A 14,628-nucleotide genomic window follows, 5' to 3' on the forward strand; every position below is an offset into this window, starting at 1 on the left:
GCCCACACTATCCGCCTCTACAATCCCCTCCCAGCCATTGTTGCAGTCTTATACCGCCCTCCGGGCTCCACACGACAATTTCTCGACAACCTTGCCTCCTGGCTCCCACACATCCTCTCCTCTGACCTCCCCACCATCATCCTCGGGGATTTCAATATACCCATCAATGAACCCAAGAACTCTGTTGCGACCCGGCTACTCACCATTGCCAACTCACATGGCCTAGTACAACACGCCAACACACCCACTCACACTGCAGGTCACACTCTCGACCTTATATTCACTAAATCCACCACCATTGCAGACCTCGACATCGCACCATTTCCACCCTCAGACCATTACCTTCTCGCCTTCAACCTCCTCACGGAAGGCACCTCCAAACTACCCGCCCACCCACCTGGTCGATGGCAGCGAGACCTACGCAAGCTCAACCCTGGCGTCCTTGCTGACTCCCTCCATGGCCTATCCTCCACTCTCCCCACCCTAACCTGTCCTAATCTTGCTGCAGCTCAGTATCACCAAATTCTCTCATCAGCCCTAGAGAAAGCTGCTCCACCAATATTCCGCCGCAACCGACCCCCTGACCCCCAGCCCTGGCGCACTACCCATACTCGCAACCTCCAGAGGGAAACGCGCCACTGAACGAAAATGGCGGAAAACGCGACTAAACCAGGATTTCCTACAGTACAAGACTAACCTGCAGCAGTTCCACACTGCCCTTGCTCATGCGAAGCAGGAATACTTTACCAAGCTCATCGGAGCACAAGCTTCCAATCCCCGGCGTCTTTTTAGCACCTTCAACTCCCTGCTTAAACCCACCCCCCCACCTTCTGTTTCCTCCCTCTCTGCCACAGATTTAGCCACCCACTTCACCAACAAAATAGTCTCCATCCGTCAGGAAATATCCAATCTTCAATCTTCACCTCCCACCTGCTCACAACCTACTCCTTCTCCACCCTATCCTCCCCTCACCTCCTTCACTCCTACTACCACTGAGGAGGTCAACCACCTACTGCAGACTTCCCATACCACTACCTCCCCCCTTGACCCTATCCCTTCTGATCTACTTCATCCTCACTTCACAGATCTGGCCCCAGTCCTCACTACCATGTTTAACCTCTCCCTATCCACAGGCACCTTCCCCTCAGACTTCAAGCAGGCCACTGTACTGCCTCTGCTCAAGAAACCCTCCCTCGACCCCTCGCTACCCTCCAACTACCGCCCGATCTCCCTCCTCCCCTTCGCCTCAAAACTCCTTGAGCGTCTGGTTCACAAATGCCTGACTCAGTACCTCAATGCCAACTCACTACTAGACCCACTGCAATCTGGATTTCGGCCTGCCCACTCAACCGAAACGGCTCTCACCAAAGTGGTCAATGACCTTGCCTTAGCTAAAGCTGAAGGTAAATACACCATTCTCCTCCTCCTTGAACTTTCAGCAGCTTTTGATACAGTAGATCATCCCCTACTCCTCCAGTCCCTCCAATCCATGGGCATTCACGATCTCGCCCTGACCTGGCTTTCATCCTACCTCTCCAACCGCTCCTTCACGACCTCCTTCAATGAGTCCTCGTCCACCCCCAACCACCTCTCAGTGGGAGTCCCCCAAAGCTCGGTCCTTGGCCCCCTACTGTTCTCCCTATACACATCCTCCATTGGCAAGGTTATCTCCTCCATGGGTTTTAACTATCATCTGTATGCAGATGACACCCAAATCTATCTCCACACCCCTGACATATCCACCACTACCATGGACAAGGTCTCCTCCTGCCTATCTGCCATCTCCTCCTGGATGTCCGCTAGGTTCCTAAAACTAAATCTAGACAAAACGGAATTTATGATCTTCCCACCCCGGTCATCCCTGGACCTCCCAGATGTGCAGGTCACTGTTAACCACACAACTATTCACCCTACCTCTCAAGCCCGCTGTCTGGGTGTCACCCTGGACTCCGCACTCTCCTTCACTCCCCACATCCAAAACCTCACAAAGTCCTGCAACTTCCACCTTCGTAACATCTGTAAGATTCGCCCTTTCCTGACCCCTGCCACCACCAAACTCCTCATCCATGCCCTCATAATTTCCCGCCTCGACTACTGCAATGCCCTTCTGTCTGGACTCCCTAAGACCCGAATAGCCCCACTGCAGTCCATCATGAATGCGGCTGCCAGAATTATCCACTCCTCCCATCGCTCCACCAGGGCGGCTCCCCTCCGTGAATCCCTCCACTGGCTTCCTATCCAGTCCAGAATCAGATTCAAGATATTGTGTCTGACCTACAAATCCATCCACAAAACCTGTCCAACCTACATTTCTGATCTTACTCAGAGATACACACCAAGCCGCTCACTCCGCTCCTCCAATGAACTTCGCCTGACCGTCCCCCGCATCACCCAGTCCCATGCACGCCTCCAAGACTTCTCAAGAGCCGCTCCGACACTATGGAACTCCCTACCTCCACCCATTAGGGCAGCCCCCTCCTTCAACACCTTCAAGAAGGCCCTCAAAACTCACCTTTTCACTCTTGCCTACCACCCCTCACAATTGCTCTAAACCCACAGCCGAACTCTGGTCCCCTACCTCTCGTGTCCCTACCTCTCCCTCTAGATTGTAAGCCTTTGGGCAGGGTCCTCACTCCTTTTGTGTCCTACCTGATCATCCACCTCTATTACTGTGCACCCATGCTATGCATTTGAGTGAACCTAACTTGCCTAACTCCATGCTCCCATCCAGTGACTGACTAAGCATTACCTTGTACTCATACTGTGCTGTGTGATCTGGTTTTCTTGTATTCCTGTATTGTCATATTGCTGTTTGTCACCCCTAAATATTGACTGTAACCTAAATTGATGTCCAGCGCTGCGTAATATGTTGGCGCTTTATAAATACAACAAATAAATAAATAAATAAATAAATAACTCCCTACATTGGCTAATATTCCCCAGGGAGCTTGGAGCTGACATGTGTGGGGTTCCACACCCTAAAAGACACCAGCCTACGTGGAACATAAGACTGAGGGAATATCATATTGGAGAGGGGAACTCTGTATGTGCTGGTATTTATATATAGTAGTCTAAATCATTTTTTTAAATAGCTTCCTGGATAGAAAGCCATGCGAAAAGAGCAGGATGTGTGCAACAAACAAGCTACCGAAGCAATAATTACCTAAAGTCTCCATGTACAACTGTAGTACTCTGCTGAGCAGGCAGGTGCTGGGGAAGCCATTCAATGAGTCTCTCCATGGCAGGGATTTGGTGGGTCTCACTAGCCCTGTATTGCTTGGTCCAGGTGTGGACTTGGCGCTGAATGTACGCACCTACTCAAGAGAAAGCTTATGTTTACTAGAAAGTTATCAGTTAAAAGAGAATTCAGTATAATATATAGGGCTTGATTCACTATGACAAATAGCATGCCGTATCAGAGATAACACGCCTTATCAAAGTTAACACGCCTTATTCGAGTAGCATAGCAAACTTATGCCTGCTAATTGGCAATGACGAGAGTTCCACTCGTCCTGCCCTGAGCCCCTGCGGGTTCGTAGTGCTTGCTATCCTATTCTGATAAGGCGTGATAACTTTGATAAGGCATGCTATTTGTCTTAGTGAATTAAGCCCACAGAATTATCTCATTCCATAATATAACAGTATAACAGTACATTCGTAATTAGACATTAATGTATTTATCAATTCAAAATACTGAGAAGGAAAAATGGGAATATAGGAAACAAATGTATATCTAGTTAAAGCTGCATTATCCAGCCAGGCTAAGTTAGGAAAAACACATGCTTTGAAGGTAACTTCTAAAGGCCCGATCCCATTAACTTTTTTCTCCTACGTTTTCTGTCTGGTGATATTTTCTCCTTATATATAAAATGCCATTTAAAGAGGAACTCCATTGAAAATAATGTAATAAAAAAGTGCTTCATTTTTTCAATAAATGATTTAGTCGGTGTTTGCCCATTGTAAAATATTTTAAATCCCTGATTTATATTCTGACATTTATTACATGGTGACATTTTTACTGCTGGCAAGTGATATAACTGCCGCTTGCTGTTTTGGCAGTTGGAAACAGCTGTAAACAGCTATTTCCTACAATGTAACAGGGTTCACAGACAGGAAACTGCCAGAAGTACCTCGGTACTCAGAGCTTCTTATGGGAGGGGTTTCACCACAATATCAGCCATACAGTGCCCCCTGATGGTCTGTTTGTGCAAAAGGAATAGATGTCTCATGTAAAAGGAGGTATCAGCTACTGATTGGGATAAAGTTCAATTCTTGGTCAGAGTTTCTCTTTAAGCCACTAGCAAGCGAGAAAATACTCTGTACTTTTTCACACATATTTTTAAAGGACACAAGAAGTGAGAGGGATAGGGAGGCTGACATATTTATCTCCTTATAAATGGAGTCTGAAGGGAGAATACAAAAAAAAAAAAAAAAAAAAAAAAAAAATACTCACCTAAGGAGAGGGAAGGCTCTGGGTCCTATAGAGCCTTCCCGTTCTCCTCCCTGTCCTTGTGTTTCCTCACAGGCTCCCCCATTAGCAGTCAATGTCCGTTCGGTCGTAGACTGCTCTCTTCCTGGTTGGGCTGGCTTCAGCAGACCTCAGAAGCAATTGGGCCTTCCGAAGATGGGTCGCTCCGTACTACACGCGTGTGAGCGCCCTCTCTCACACTCGCGCATGCGCTGTACAAAGCTGTACAGCACTCCTGGGGAGCCCGAGTACTTCCAAAGTCACATGATCATTATGTTTAATGAAAATAATATTTTCATTAAAAATACATTCAAAATTCAACGCACATGCAAGGTGTTAAAATCAGGCTAAAGTTAGCAGTGATCCAAACAATCACCACTTCTCTCTAACAGAGTAACCAAACAGCTCGAGGTGACCCAAACCATTAGGAAAGTATAGGGGACTAAAAGTGACCGAAAAGCCCTACTACTAATCACACCAAGCGCTTCAGTCTGTAAGACTCACTCACTCATAGTCCAAAAAATACAGTATTTTTATTGTTGCCCCAGCCAACTATGTGGGGCCAGTGTAACTCAGTTACAGGCTGGACCACAGAGTCCACAGTCAAATTTTGGAAGACAAAAGATACAAAAAAAAAGCTGAAATAAAAGAATAGGGAGAAGGAAGAAAAAAGAAGAAAGATAAAATGATCACATAATTATAACTCTGCTAGGCTACTACTGTAACTCAGCAAGGACAGCACTGTCTATCCTAGGAAGTCCCAAATGGACCAAGGGCATCATGAATCCTGGTAGGCACTACTAGGGGAGTTTTAAAATGTAACTGTCGGGCATAAAATAAAAAATCAATTCTTTATTTTTATCTGGTAAACAAGCAGTGGCGTAACTAAGGAGTTGTGAGCCCCGATGCAAGTTTTACAATGACGCCCCCCAAGCACTGTATACATAGTAATTGATACAGCGCACCAAAACCTGCCAATGGCAACTGCAGTGTCTGAGATGCAAGAAGGGGATGGGGAAACAGTTTGTTAATGATTACCACTATTCAAATTACCTATAGAAGTGATTATTATGAGCACAGGACCAATAGAGAGCTAATACTGTAGTTGATGGAGGGCCCTTCAAGGCCCCGATGCGGTGGCTACCTCTGCAACCCCTATTGCTACGCCCCTGTAAACAATTAATAAGGATACTAACCAGGCAATCAAAAAGTTAAAATCACTATTACTTTTCTTGTTGAAAACAAGAGTTTGCTTTCTTAAAACAGAAAGAATTTGTAATAATTCCACTTGGAGTGAGCTTGAGATGTCTCCCCGTGCATCACTGCTGAATATATGCAAATTACCATTGTACCCTTAGCAGCTAAACACACCTCCAGAACCGCTGGAATGCAATGATGTGTCAGCTTGTTAATTTGTACAGAGCCATAATAATCCAACATGCATACAGACTGTTTCGTATTGTTTGATCCTCATCAGTGCATGGCATGGATTGATTTGGCTCTATGGAGTAGGGCTTGTAACACCGAGAGGTACAGACTAACCAGCAAGCTCATGGTGAACCAGAACTCATTGGAGTGTGTGAGGGGCTACAATGGTCCTAAAAGCCCCCTTACTAAAATACTAAGGAAAACAAGAGTTTGCTTTCTTAAAACAGAAAGAATTTGCGATAATTCAGGTTGGAGTGAGCTTGAGATGTCTCCCAGTGCATCACTGCTGAATATATGCAGATTAACCACTGTTACCCTTATGGTGGCCATACATGGTACAATTTTTTCATACAATCTTACCATTTCTGTGTAATATAAGGGAACTGCCTAAATTATCCCTTCAGTATATTCACTTAATTTACCCTTATACTACATAGAAATGGTAAGATTGTATGAAAAAATTGTACCATGTATTGCCACCATTAGAAGCTAAACACACCTCCAGAACCGCTGGAATGCAATGATGTGTCAGCTTGTTAATTTGTACAGAGCCATAATAATCCAACATGCCCCAGTTTACCTGACTCTTATTTGGTACATTGCCGCACAAAGGAAGTTGCAGGGCATGCTGGGTTGTCTTTTTTTGCTTCTTTAATTTCCTCTTAGACTTAACTAATGCAGCCTGATTGGCTGAAGCCTCTTTCCCTCCTGTTTCCCCCTCCCACACCACTGTTCCTCTCTGATTGGCCAATATTTATCATGCTGAGACAATGCACTTTCTATTGCAGAGCTGGATGAGAGTGCCTGAAGACTAGGAGGAGGGTGGGCAATGCATACACAAACAGGCAGAGGAGAGTAATGGAGGAAATGACATCAGGATTGGCTTCCAGATAGACACAGTTAAAATGGAGAATCCTAAGAAGGATTTTCCTCTTTTTTTACTATAGAAAAATCACTAAAATCAAAACATGGACAGTGCAATATATATGTTATGTACGGTAAGTATAGCAAGTATTTCTCTACTTATATATGTGTTTTTTTCTGAGATAGTATGCCTGACAGCTCCTCTTTAAGGTTTAGGAACCATCAGGTGAGACTTAGGGTTAGGCACCTCCAGGGGGGAAGGGGGGTCTTAGGGTTAGGTATAGGTAGAATTCTGAGTGAGAATAGGGTTAGGTTTAGTTGTAGTAACATGTTGATAATATTTACTCATATTTTACTACAGTTATTAAAAATGTACATATACTTTTTTTTCATTGTTATAAATAATATTTTTAGATTTTATCACTTGAAGAAACAATAAAAGGTTATACACAATATTATACAAATATAACGATTATACATATATTATCGTTTTCAGTGTCATAAACAATATTTTCAGATTTTTATTACAAGAGGAAATGATAAATATGGTTATAGACAATAAAATTATATTTCAGCTACACCACGCGCCCTTTTTTGATGTACGCTCTAGCTCCATGCAAAAGGACAGGCAATGGATGAGTTTTGTGCTTGGCAAGAATATATGTATACAAGTTCTGCTGACTACAATGTGAAGCTGATGTTCAGACAATGCAACATTTGAATTGCATGCACGTTTCTATAACACAACTCTTGTCTAAATCAAGAACTGTTGGGAATTTTAATTGTGCAAAATGGTTCTGCCTTTCATTCATCCTTATGAAATGCAGAAAACCGCTGTATAATTTATGTGATATCTGACTTTAACTCTGTGTTGGAACACAATTCTGATATAAACTATATTAGTAAAATTGAAAAAAAAAACAAAAAAAACAATTGTGACTGAATATTATCCATTACTGTGTTATCTACTATACCTTGTTTCCCATAATCCTCTAGTCCAGCAGTTTTGACATCTACACTGTGAATTTTGCAAAGAACTTTATTCATGGTAGCATATATGGATTTTCGTTCTTTAGCATCCAGTCCAGGTAGAGCGGGATCTTTAAATATACGCCCAGTAAAATATTCCATTAGGTAAAAAGGAGTACCAATGATGCTGTCAAGGATATAACAGTGTTATATTAAACTTATAATATAATATAATCATATGGACAATACTAAAATTAACATAACAGGTAAATAGGTTCATGCGGGTGGCAAAGTTTTATATATTTTTCTGTTATATTTTTCTATTTCTATTATATATCTGATTGTCGTTTGGATCAGTCTTTTGAACGACTTGTCAGTCAAACAAGAAGTCGTTTAAACATCATGTACACATGTCCAACAAAGAGGCCAACAAACTAATTTACATGTCGTCTGACTGACTGGACGTCGTCCAACTCTCTTTGACTTATTAGTTAGGCAGCACATGTATGGACCTGACAGTAGTTTGAGCGAAAGTTGGCCCAACTGATCCCCCAAGCGGATCGGGCAAACCAGCTGTCATCAGTCGCTTGACTGCACGTAGACACGTCCAACTTGTCATTCAAATGACAAGTTGGACAACAAGTTGGTCAGAAAATCAGGATGTGTGTACGTACCTTAAGCCCACTGGAAGCAATGAAGAGATGGATCTCAACAATGGTTGAAAGTACCTTTTTGATTATTCTTTCAATAAAAACTTTTTTTGAGAAAACAAAAACTACCAATGGCTGTAAGGGAAGGGAACAGTTTTGCCAAAACGACTCCTTGGCAATCAAAGGATTAAAGCACAGCTTAAGTCAAATAAAGAAAGCAGTTCAGAAAAATGTAATGAAAACATTTGAAACAGACTTACTAAACCTATTTTTAGCATATTGTTTTCAGTAACGAATTTGCAAGTTCCTTCTAGTGCTTTAAATAAAAACCTTGTCGTTTTTGGTCTTCGTAACCTAACTGGATACATATGCCAGCTCACTGGACAACAAATGAAACTATGAAATGGACAAGCAAATTACACAGGAAATTTATAGGCACATTACAACTGAAGTCGAATATGTGTAGTCTGACTATGAATTCTTAAAGGGAATTAAGAGGGATATGGATTTTTCCTTTTGAAATAATACCATTTGCCTGACTCCTGCTGATCCCGTGTCTCTAATAGTTTTAGCCACAGCCCTTCAACAAGCATGCAGATCAGATGCTCTGACTGAAGTCAGACTGGATTCAGGTGTGTGATTCAGCCACTACTGCAACCAAAGAGATCAGCAGGACTGCCAAGCAACTGGTATTGTTTAAAAGGAAACATCTATATCCCTCTCAGTATAGGTTTCCTCAAAGAGATACCAGCTGCATGTGTCCTTCAGCGTGCCTGCTGCCGGGAGCACTCTGCGTGTGACGTACTGTAGTCATGATGTCATATGCAGTGCCCTCCTGGCCAAGGGCCTGCAATGTACGATGCACGCAGCCAGGCCACTGCCTGCGCACTAATGCCCGACTCAGAATAGGGAAGAATGGGGGGACTGGTGGATATCAGGACAGCTGCCAGTACATTGTTTGCTCCCCCCCCCCCTCCCCATTTCTCCTACTTCATTCGGCTCTGGTATCCTTTAAGTCACAAAGGAGACTAAGGCCCCTTCCAAACACTCCTGTTTTAGATACGTTTTGAGCAAAGCAATCCACAGGGACATCAGAAGTGCATAGACGGCTCTGTCTGATGTCCCTACCCATGTGCTGCAATTCACTGTGCATTATAATGAATGGAAATCACAACTGCAAGTGTTTGTGCTGCATGTCCACCTGCGTTTCCCAATCTACTTACGTGGGGAAGGGGCCTAGCAGCATTACAAATTCGTTGACAGATAAAGCTAATCATATATGGGTATTTAAGCTACCGGTATGTGTTTTTAGGGGATCAAATAGATTCTTAAAGGGCAACTGAAGTGTGGGGGATATGGAGGCTGCCATATTTATTTCCTTTTAAACAATACCAGTTGCCTGGCAGCCCTGCTGATCTTTTTGGCTTTAGCAGTGTCTGAATAACGCCTGAAACAAGCATGCAGTGAATCTTGTCAGATCTGACAATAATGTCAGAAACACCTGATCTGCTGCATGCTTGTTTAGGGTCTATTACTAAAAGTATTGGAGGAAGAGGATCAGCAGGGCTGCCAAGCAACTAGTATTGCTTAAAAGGAAATAAATATGATAGCCTCCATTATCCTTTCTCTTCAGCTGCCCTTTAAAAAGCATTTTCTCGTCTCTCTCTTAACTGGTCCAAACCCTGAAAATAAGACTGATGTACCTTGAATCTTCACAGAGGCTCAACACCTTTGGTACAGGAACCCCAGCTTCACCCAGAGCTTTCAGGATCCTACAAATAATATAACACCAGATGAAAGCAGGCTAATAACACATTAGCAAAGGAATATTTTTCAAAGCCATATATTCCACCATAGTATGATATAAGTAACATGCATCCCAGAAGCATACTGGTTAGTTAATTGTCTTCACCCCAAATTGACCCTATGCCATTATAGTTGTATACAGTAAATCTATGACTACTGCAAGGACACTAGATTGTTTACTCTGTGTACTGTAATTGTTAGAACGTGTGTGTGTGTGTGTGTGTGTGTGTGTGTGTGTGTGTGTGTGTGTGTGTGTGTGTGTGTGTGTGTGTGTGTGTGTGTGTGTGTGTGTGTCTCTAGAATCAACTCATTGTGTGTGTCTGTCTAGATTATCTCACCTAAAACTTGTACAGTATATGGCATCTAAAAGTAATGTCACTCTTGTTGATACAACAAAACAAAAAATCACATCTATTCAGAGCTATACATCACAAGGTTTTTTTTTGTATTTATTATAAGGTTTTAGGTTTGTTTTGTTGTTTAAGTCTGCAGACACATGCAGGTCAACCTATTTGTGATTGAGTATTGGACTTGTAAGTTTTTTTCATTAGTACAAGTGTACTCATGCACAGGGCCGGATTTGCACTCTTTACCGCCCAAGGCCATTGTCACCAGCCGCCCCCCTTCAGTATAGGTAGCCAGATGACTCCCCCCCCCCCCTTCCCTCTAGTATAGGTAGCCTGATGATTCCCTTAATCCTTCCTCCCCCCTCCCCACTTTAGTAGCCAGCTGGCCTTCACACCGCAGCATGCATCAGTGTCACCGATTTCTCCACTTGTTTCCAGTGCAGAAGCTTCCTCTTCCTTTCAATCTCCAATGCTGCCCAAATTCATAGCCGCTGGTTACAATGCAAACATGCACAGAGAGCAAGGTGGCTGCTGCACACGCAGCTAGCGGCAGAGTACCGCGGTCAGGTGCCCGCCTGAGCTTCCTGCATTGCAGCATTTACAAGCTTGCAAATGCTGCACCAGTTTAGCCTGCTGCTTTGGTGCACTTGCTCCTGTGGCGCCCTAGGCCATGGCCTAGGTGGCCTTGGCCTAAATCTGGCCCTGCTCATCCAGAAACGCAATTCAGCTGCTGCATGCAACAGGCAATTACGCATGCGGGAAAAGAGGTGCCAATGGGCAGCCTCTGTTTTCTACAAAGCACTGAAAAGCACAGACTTCATCCTTGATAAATATTATAATTTGAGTGTCCGGTACAAAACAGGATACTCCTTACAGCACACAAACACATAACATAATAGGGAATATAGTCCTTTTACATCAATACTGTATATTTGCACTGAAAGACACTGGCTCAAACTCTGACCATACAAATCCAGATGGGGTCCCTTTAATTAATTTATGAAAGATAATCTGGAGATTAATATAGAGACTGCCGACTCCATTTCCTTTTTTAACCAGTTTACTGGCTGACATGCTTATCAGTATAATTTGAATCATGCACTTGAGACAAGCTTACAACTTTAACCACTTTTGTATCATTACTTAAAGGGACCCTGACCTGGTACTTACCTGGGGCTTTCTGCAGCCCACCGTAGGTCGGGAGATCCCAGCGGCAGCGTCCTGGCTCCTCTACCAGTCTCACCGCACAAATGGCTCCCGGCGACACCGGGCCCCGAGTGTTGGGCCCTCTCTTCCTGGAAGATGACTTTAGTCGTCATCACGCCGGCCGCCTTGCGTCATCACGACGGCCAGCGTGACTGTACTGCGCATGCGCGGTCCCTTTAAATCCAATACATGCTTATACTGTATATGAGAGACACTGATAATCTGATCTATAATGCTGGGATATACAGTACTTTCATAATACAAAACTATTGTTGTAAACAGTCAGTTGGCAGGGGTTGTGTGACATTACAGACTGGTCATTAGTGATAAGACCTGCTGGAAAAAGCTTGCTCAACCACTACTGATATTTGCTGCTGTGGCTCACTCTCTCTCATGCTACCCTCCCCTCTTAATGAGGCACAACAGGCTGCTAGGCACACAGCCAAGCTACGAGTTTGAACAGGGATTTGTCATTCGATCAGGAGCAATCATTTCTGGTGGTGATGACAAGATGACAGCAGTATGACTGCAGCAACTGTGATGAACATAGCTGCAAGTCTGAACGCAAATTATGTGCCATACGTTAGCATATGGATTTTGCCTAATGTATCTTTACTCATATTGGCCAGCTTTGACTCAAGAGACTATTCGGAATCATAAGCAAAGTTGATCCACCTAGTTAGGAATTAGGGATTGCAGTGTGCTTGAAATTCAAACTAGCCCAGTTCTGACTCTTCAATAGACTTTTTCTTTGCCATTAATAAGGAGCAATAGCCGTGAATCAGAAGCTAAGTTGTTTGATCTGAGCGTAAATCAGTCACAGGTTGCTGAATGTATGTCATTACAGTAATAGCAAAGTGGATTCATCTGGATAAGAATCAGTCAGAGGTTGCTGAGTGTTTCTAATGGGTTATGAAGAGATTTGTGCTTCACTGTAACTAATACAGAGACCAGACCTGCCATTTTCTGTAATGAATTTCTTTCCCTGGGGACCACTATAGCAAGGTGATATAACTGAATTCAAGAACTTTCTGTGTGAGCAATATCTTCTAATATACCTGTGTACCTACCGTGTATTCCCACATCATTGGTCAGATCTTGTAACAAGTTTTATGGCAGCACTACATCTATGATTTTAGCTTATTGATTAAAAGTTAAGTTTTAGTCCCTATAAGGGAATCGTTGTGTTAACCACCCTGGCGTTCTGATTAAATCGCCAGGGTGGCTGCGGGAGGGTTTTTTTTAAATTAAAAAAAAACTATTTCATGCAGCCAACTGAAAGTTGGCTGCATGAAAGCCCACTAGAGGGCGCTCCGGAGGCGTTCTTCCGATCGCCTCCGGCGCCCAGAATAAACAAGGAAGGCCGCAATGAGCGGCCTTCCTTGTTTTGCTTACATCGTCGCCATAGCGACGAGCGGAGTGACGTCAGCCGACGTCCTGACGTCAGCCGCCTCCGATCCAGCCCTTAGCGCTGGCCGGAACTTTTTGTTCCGGCTACGCTGGGCTCAGGCGGCTGGGGGGACCCTCTTTCGCCGCTGCTCGCGGCGGATCGCCGCAGAGCGGCGGCGATCAGGCAGCACACGCGGCTGGCAAAGTGCCGGCTGCGTGTGCTGCTTTTTATTTGACGAAAATCGGCCCAGCAGGGCCTGAGCGGCAGCCTCTGGCGGTGTTGGACGAGCTGAGCTCGTCCAGACCGCTCAGCAGGTTAATATTACTTCTTTCAGGTTTCTGTGATTTGTGCCATCAGAACGCCCCAGTCTCATACATCAGTTAGTGTAGACTGTGTATTGTAGTAATTAGAAAACCAAAGTGTTTTGTGGTACCTATGTAAATAGTAGGCAATGTCTTGTCCAATAACCTCCTGGGAGCAAAATCGATTATGCAAATGATAATGATTGATAATGATTAGGGAATAACAACATAATACCATTATTTGTGTAAGAAAATGTGTCAGATAATGAATCAATAGCATTATCCTTTGTACAAAACAAGGCATGCTTCAAAATCCATTATTTTGTAGGACTGCAGATGTGATCAGGAAGAATGCAAAGACCAGCTGAAAGATGTGTGTAGCCCAATTAGTGGAAAAAAAAAACCCAACTCACCTGTATTCTCTTTCTACAGCATGAGCGCCTGGCAGTAATTTTCCTGGTGGTTTCTTCCTGAGTACAAGTTGCCTTCCATTAAACCTGATGTAGTAAGTGGGGTTGGACTGACCATGGCTGAACTGACGGAGGAATAAAGTCCCTGAAATACATAAATATTAAAAAGGAAATATACTGAAAATAATATAATTATAAAATGGCTTATTTTTGACAATATTAATCTAGAAATTTAGTCAGCATTTGTCCACTGTAAAAACTTTCCTCACCTTTTCCTCTACATTTTTACTCTGAAATGGTGGTGATTTTTAGTGCTGTCAGGTACAGCTCCATGGAATGTTCGGAAGCCAGTAGAAAAAAGACTTGGTCTCCCAGAATGCTCCGGGAAGAGAATTCAGCATAGCTTAAATAATCACTATTGTAAAATATTGTAAACTTTAAAATACATGTGTGCACATATTTATTGGAAGTGCATTTCTGCCCGATTAAAATGCACTATAAATTACTTTTCTCCTATGTTGCTGTCGCTTACAGGAGATTGTAAAAATCTGAAAGAGCTGACAGGATTTGACAAGTCCATCACCTGATGGGGTATTCTCAGTATTTCCTTTATTCTTTACAAAAACTCTCCCAAAGAAAGAATCTATGCAAAGATGCCAGCCAGCCTCCGTAATAATTTGCACACTATTCTGGTGCAGTTGGACTGAGCACCTGCTGTTGTTCAGTAAGTGCTTTTGAAAAAAAAAAAAAAAAAAGAGAACATCAAGATCCCCCCATTAGAAGATGGT

The 14,628-nt window shown here is 43.4% G+C and overlaps 1 protein-coding gene and 1 long non-coding RNA gene across 6 annotated transcripts in view; one reads left to right on the plus strand and one right to left on the minus strand.

Annotated features, from left to right (window-relative positions):
- The window catches only part of LOC137524970 (uncharacterized), a 362,158-nt gene extending 348,126 nt beyond the window's left edge, over nt 1-14,032 (plus strand). For all 3 annotated transcript variants that reach the window (XR_011022827.1, XR_011022825.1, XR_011022826.1), the window contains one exon: nt 13,863-14,032. This is a non-coding gene — a long non-coding RNA (uncharacterized lncRNA). The remainder of the gene's footprint in view (nt 1-13,862) is intronic.
- ACAD10 (acyl-CoA dehydrogenase family member 10) overlaps nt 1-14,628 on the minus strand; it is a 77,021-nt gene that overhangs the window by 32,314 nt on the left and 30,079 nt on the right. For all 3 annotated transcript variants that reach the window (XM_068245506.1, XM_068245497.1, XM_068245515.1), the window contains exons 7-10: nt 13,844-13,985; nt 10,083-10,151; nt 7,735-7,916; nt 3,164-3,314 (exon numbers count right to left, since the gene is read on the minus strand). In XM_068245506.1, coding sequence (XP_068101607.1) covers nt 3,164-3,314; nt 7,735-7,916; nt 10,083-10,151; nt 13,844-13,985 — 544 coding nt within the window. The remainder of the gene's footprint in view (nt 1-3,163; nt 3,315-7,734; nt 7,917-10,082; nt 10,152-13,843; nt 13,986-14,628) is intronic.

This window comes from Hyperolius riggenbachi, chromosome 1 (genome assembly GCF_040937935.1).
Source record: "Hyperolius riggenbachi isolate aHypRig1 chromosome 1, aHypRig1.pri, whole genome shotgun sequence".
In the NCBI taxonomy this organism is placed as follows: domain Eukaryota; kingdom Metazoa; phylum Chordata; class Amphibia; order Anura; family Hyperoliidae; genus Hyperolius; species Hyperolius riggenbachi.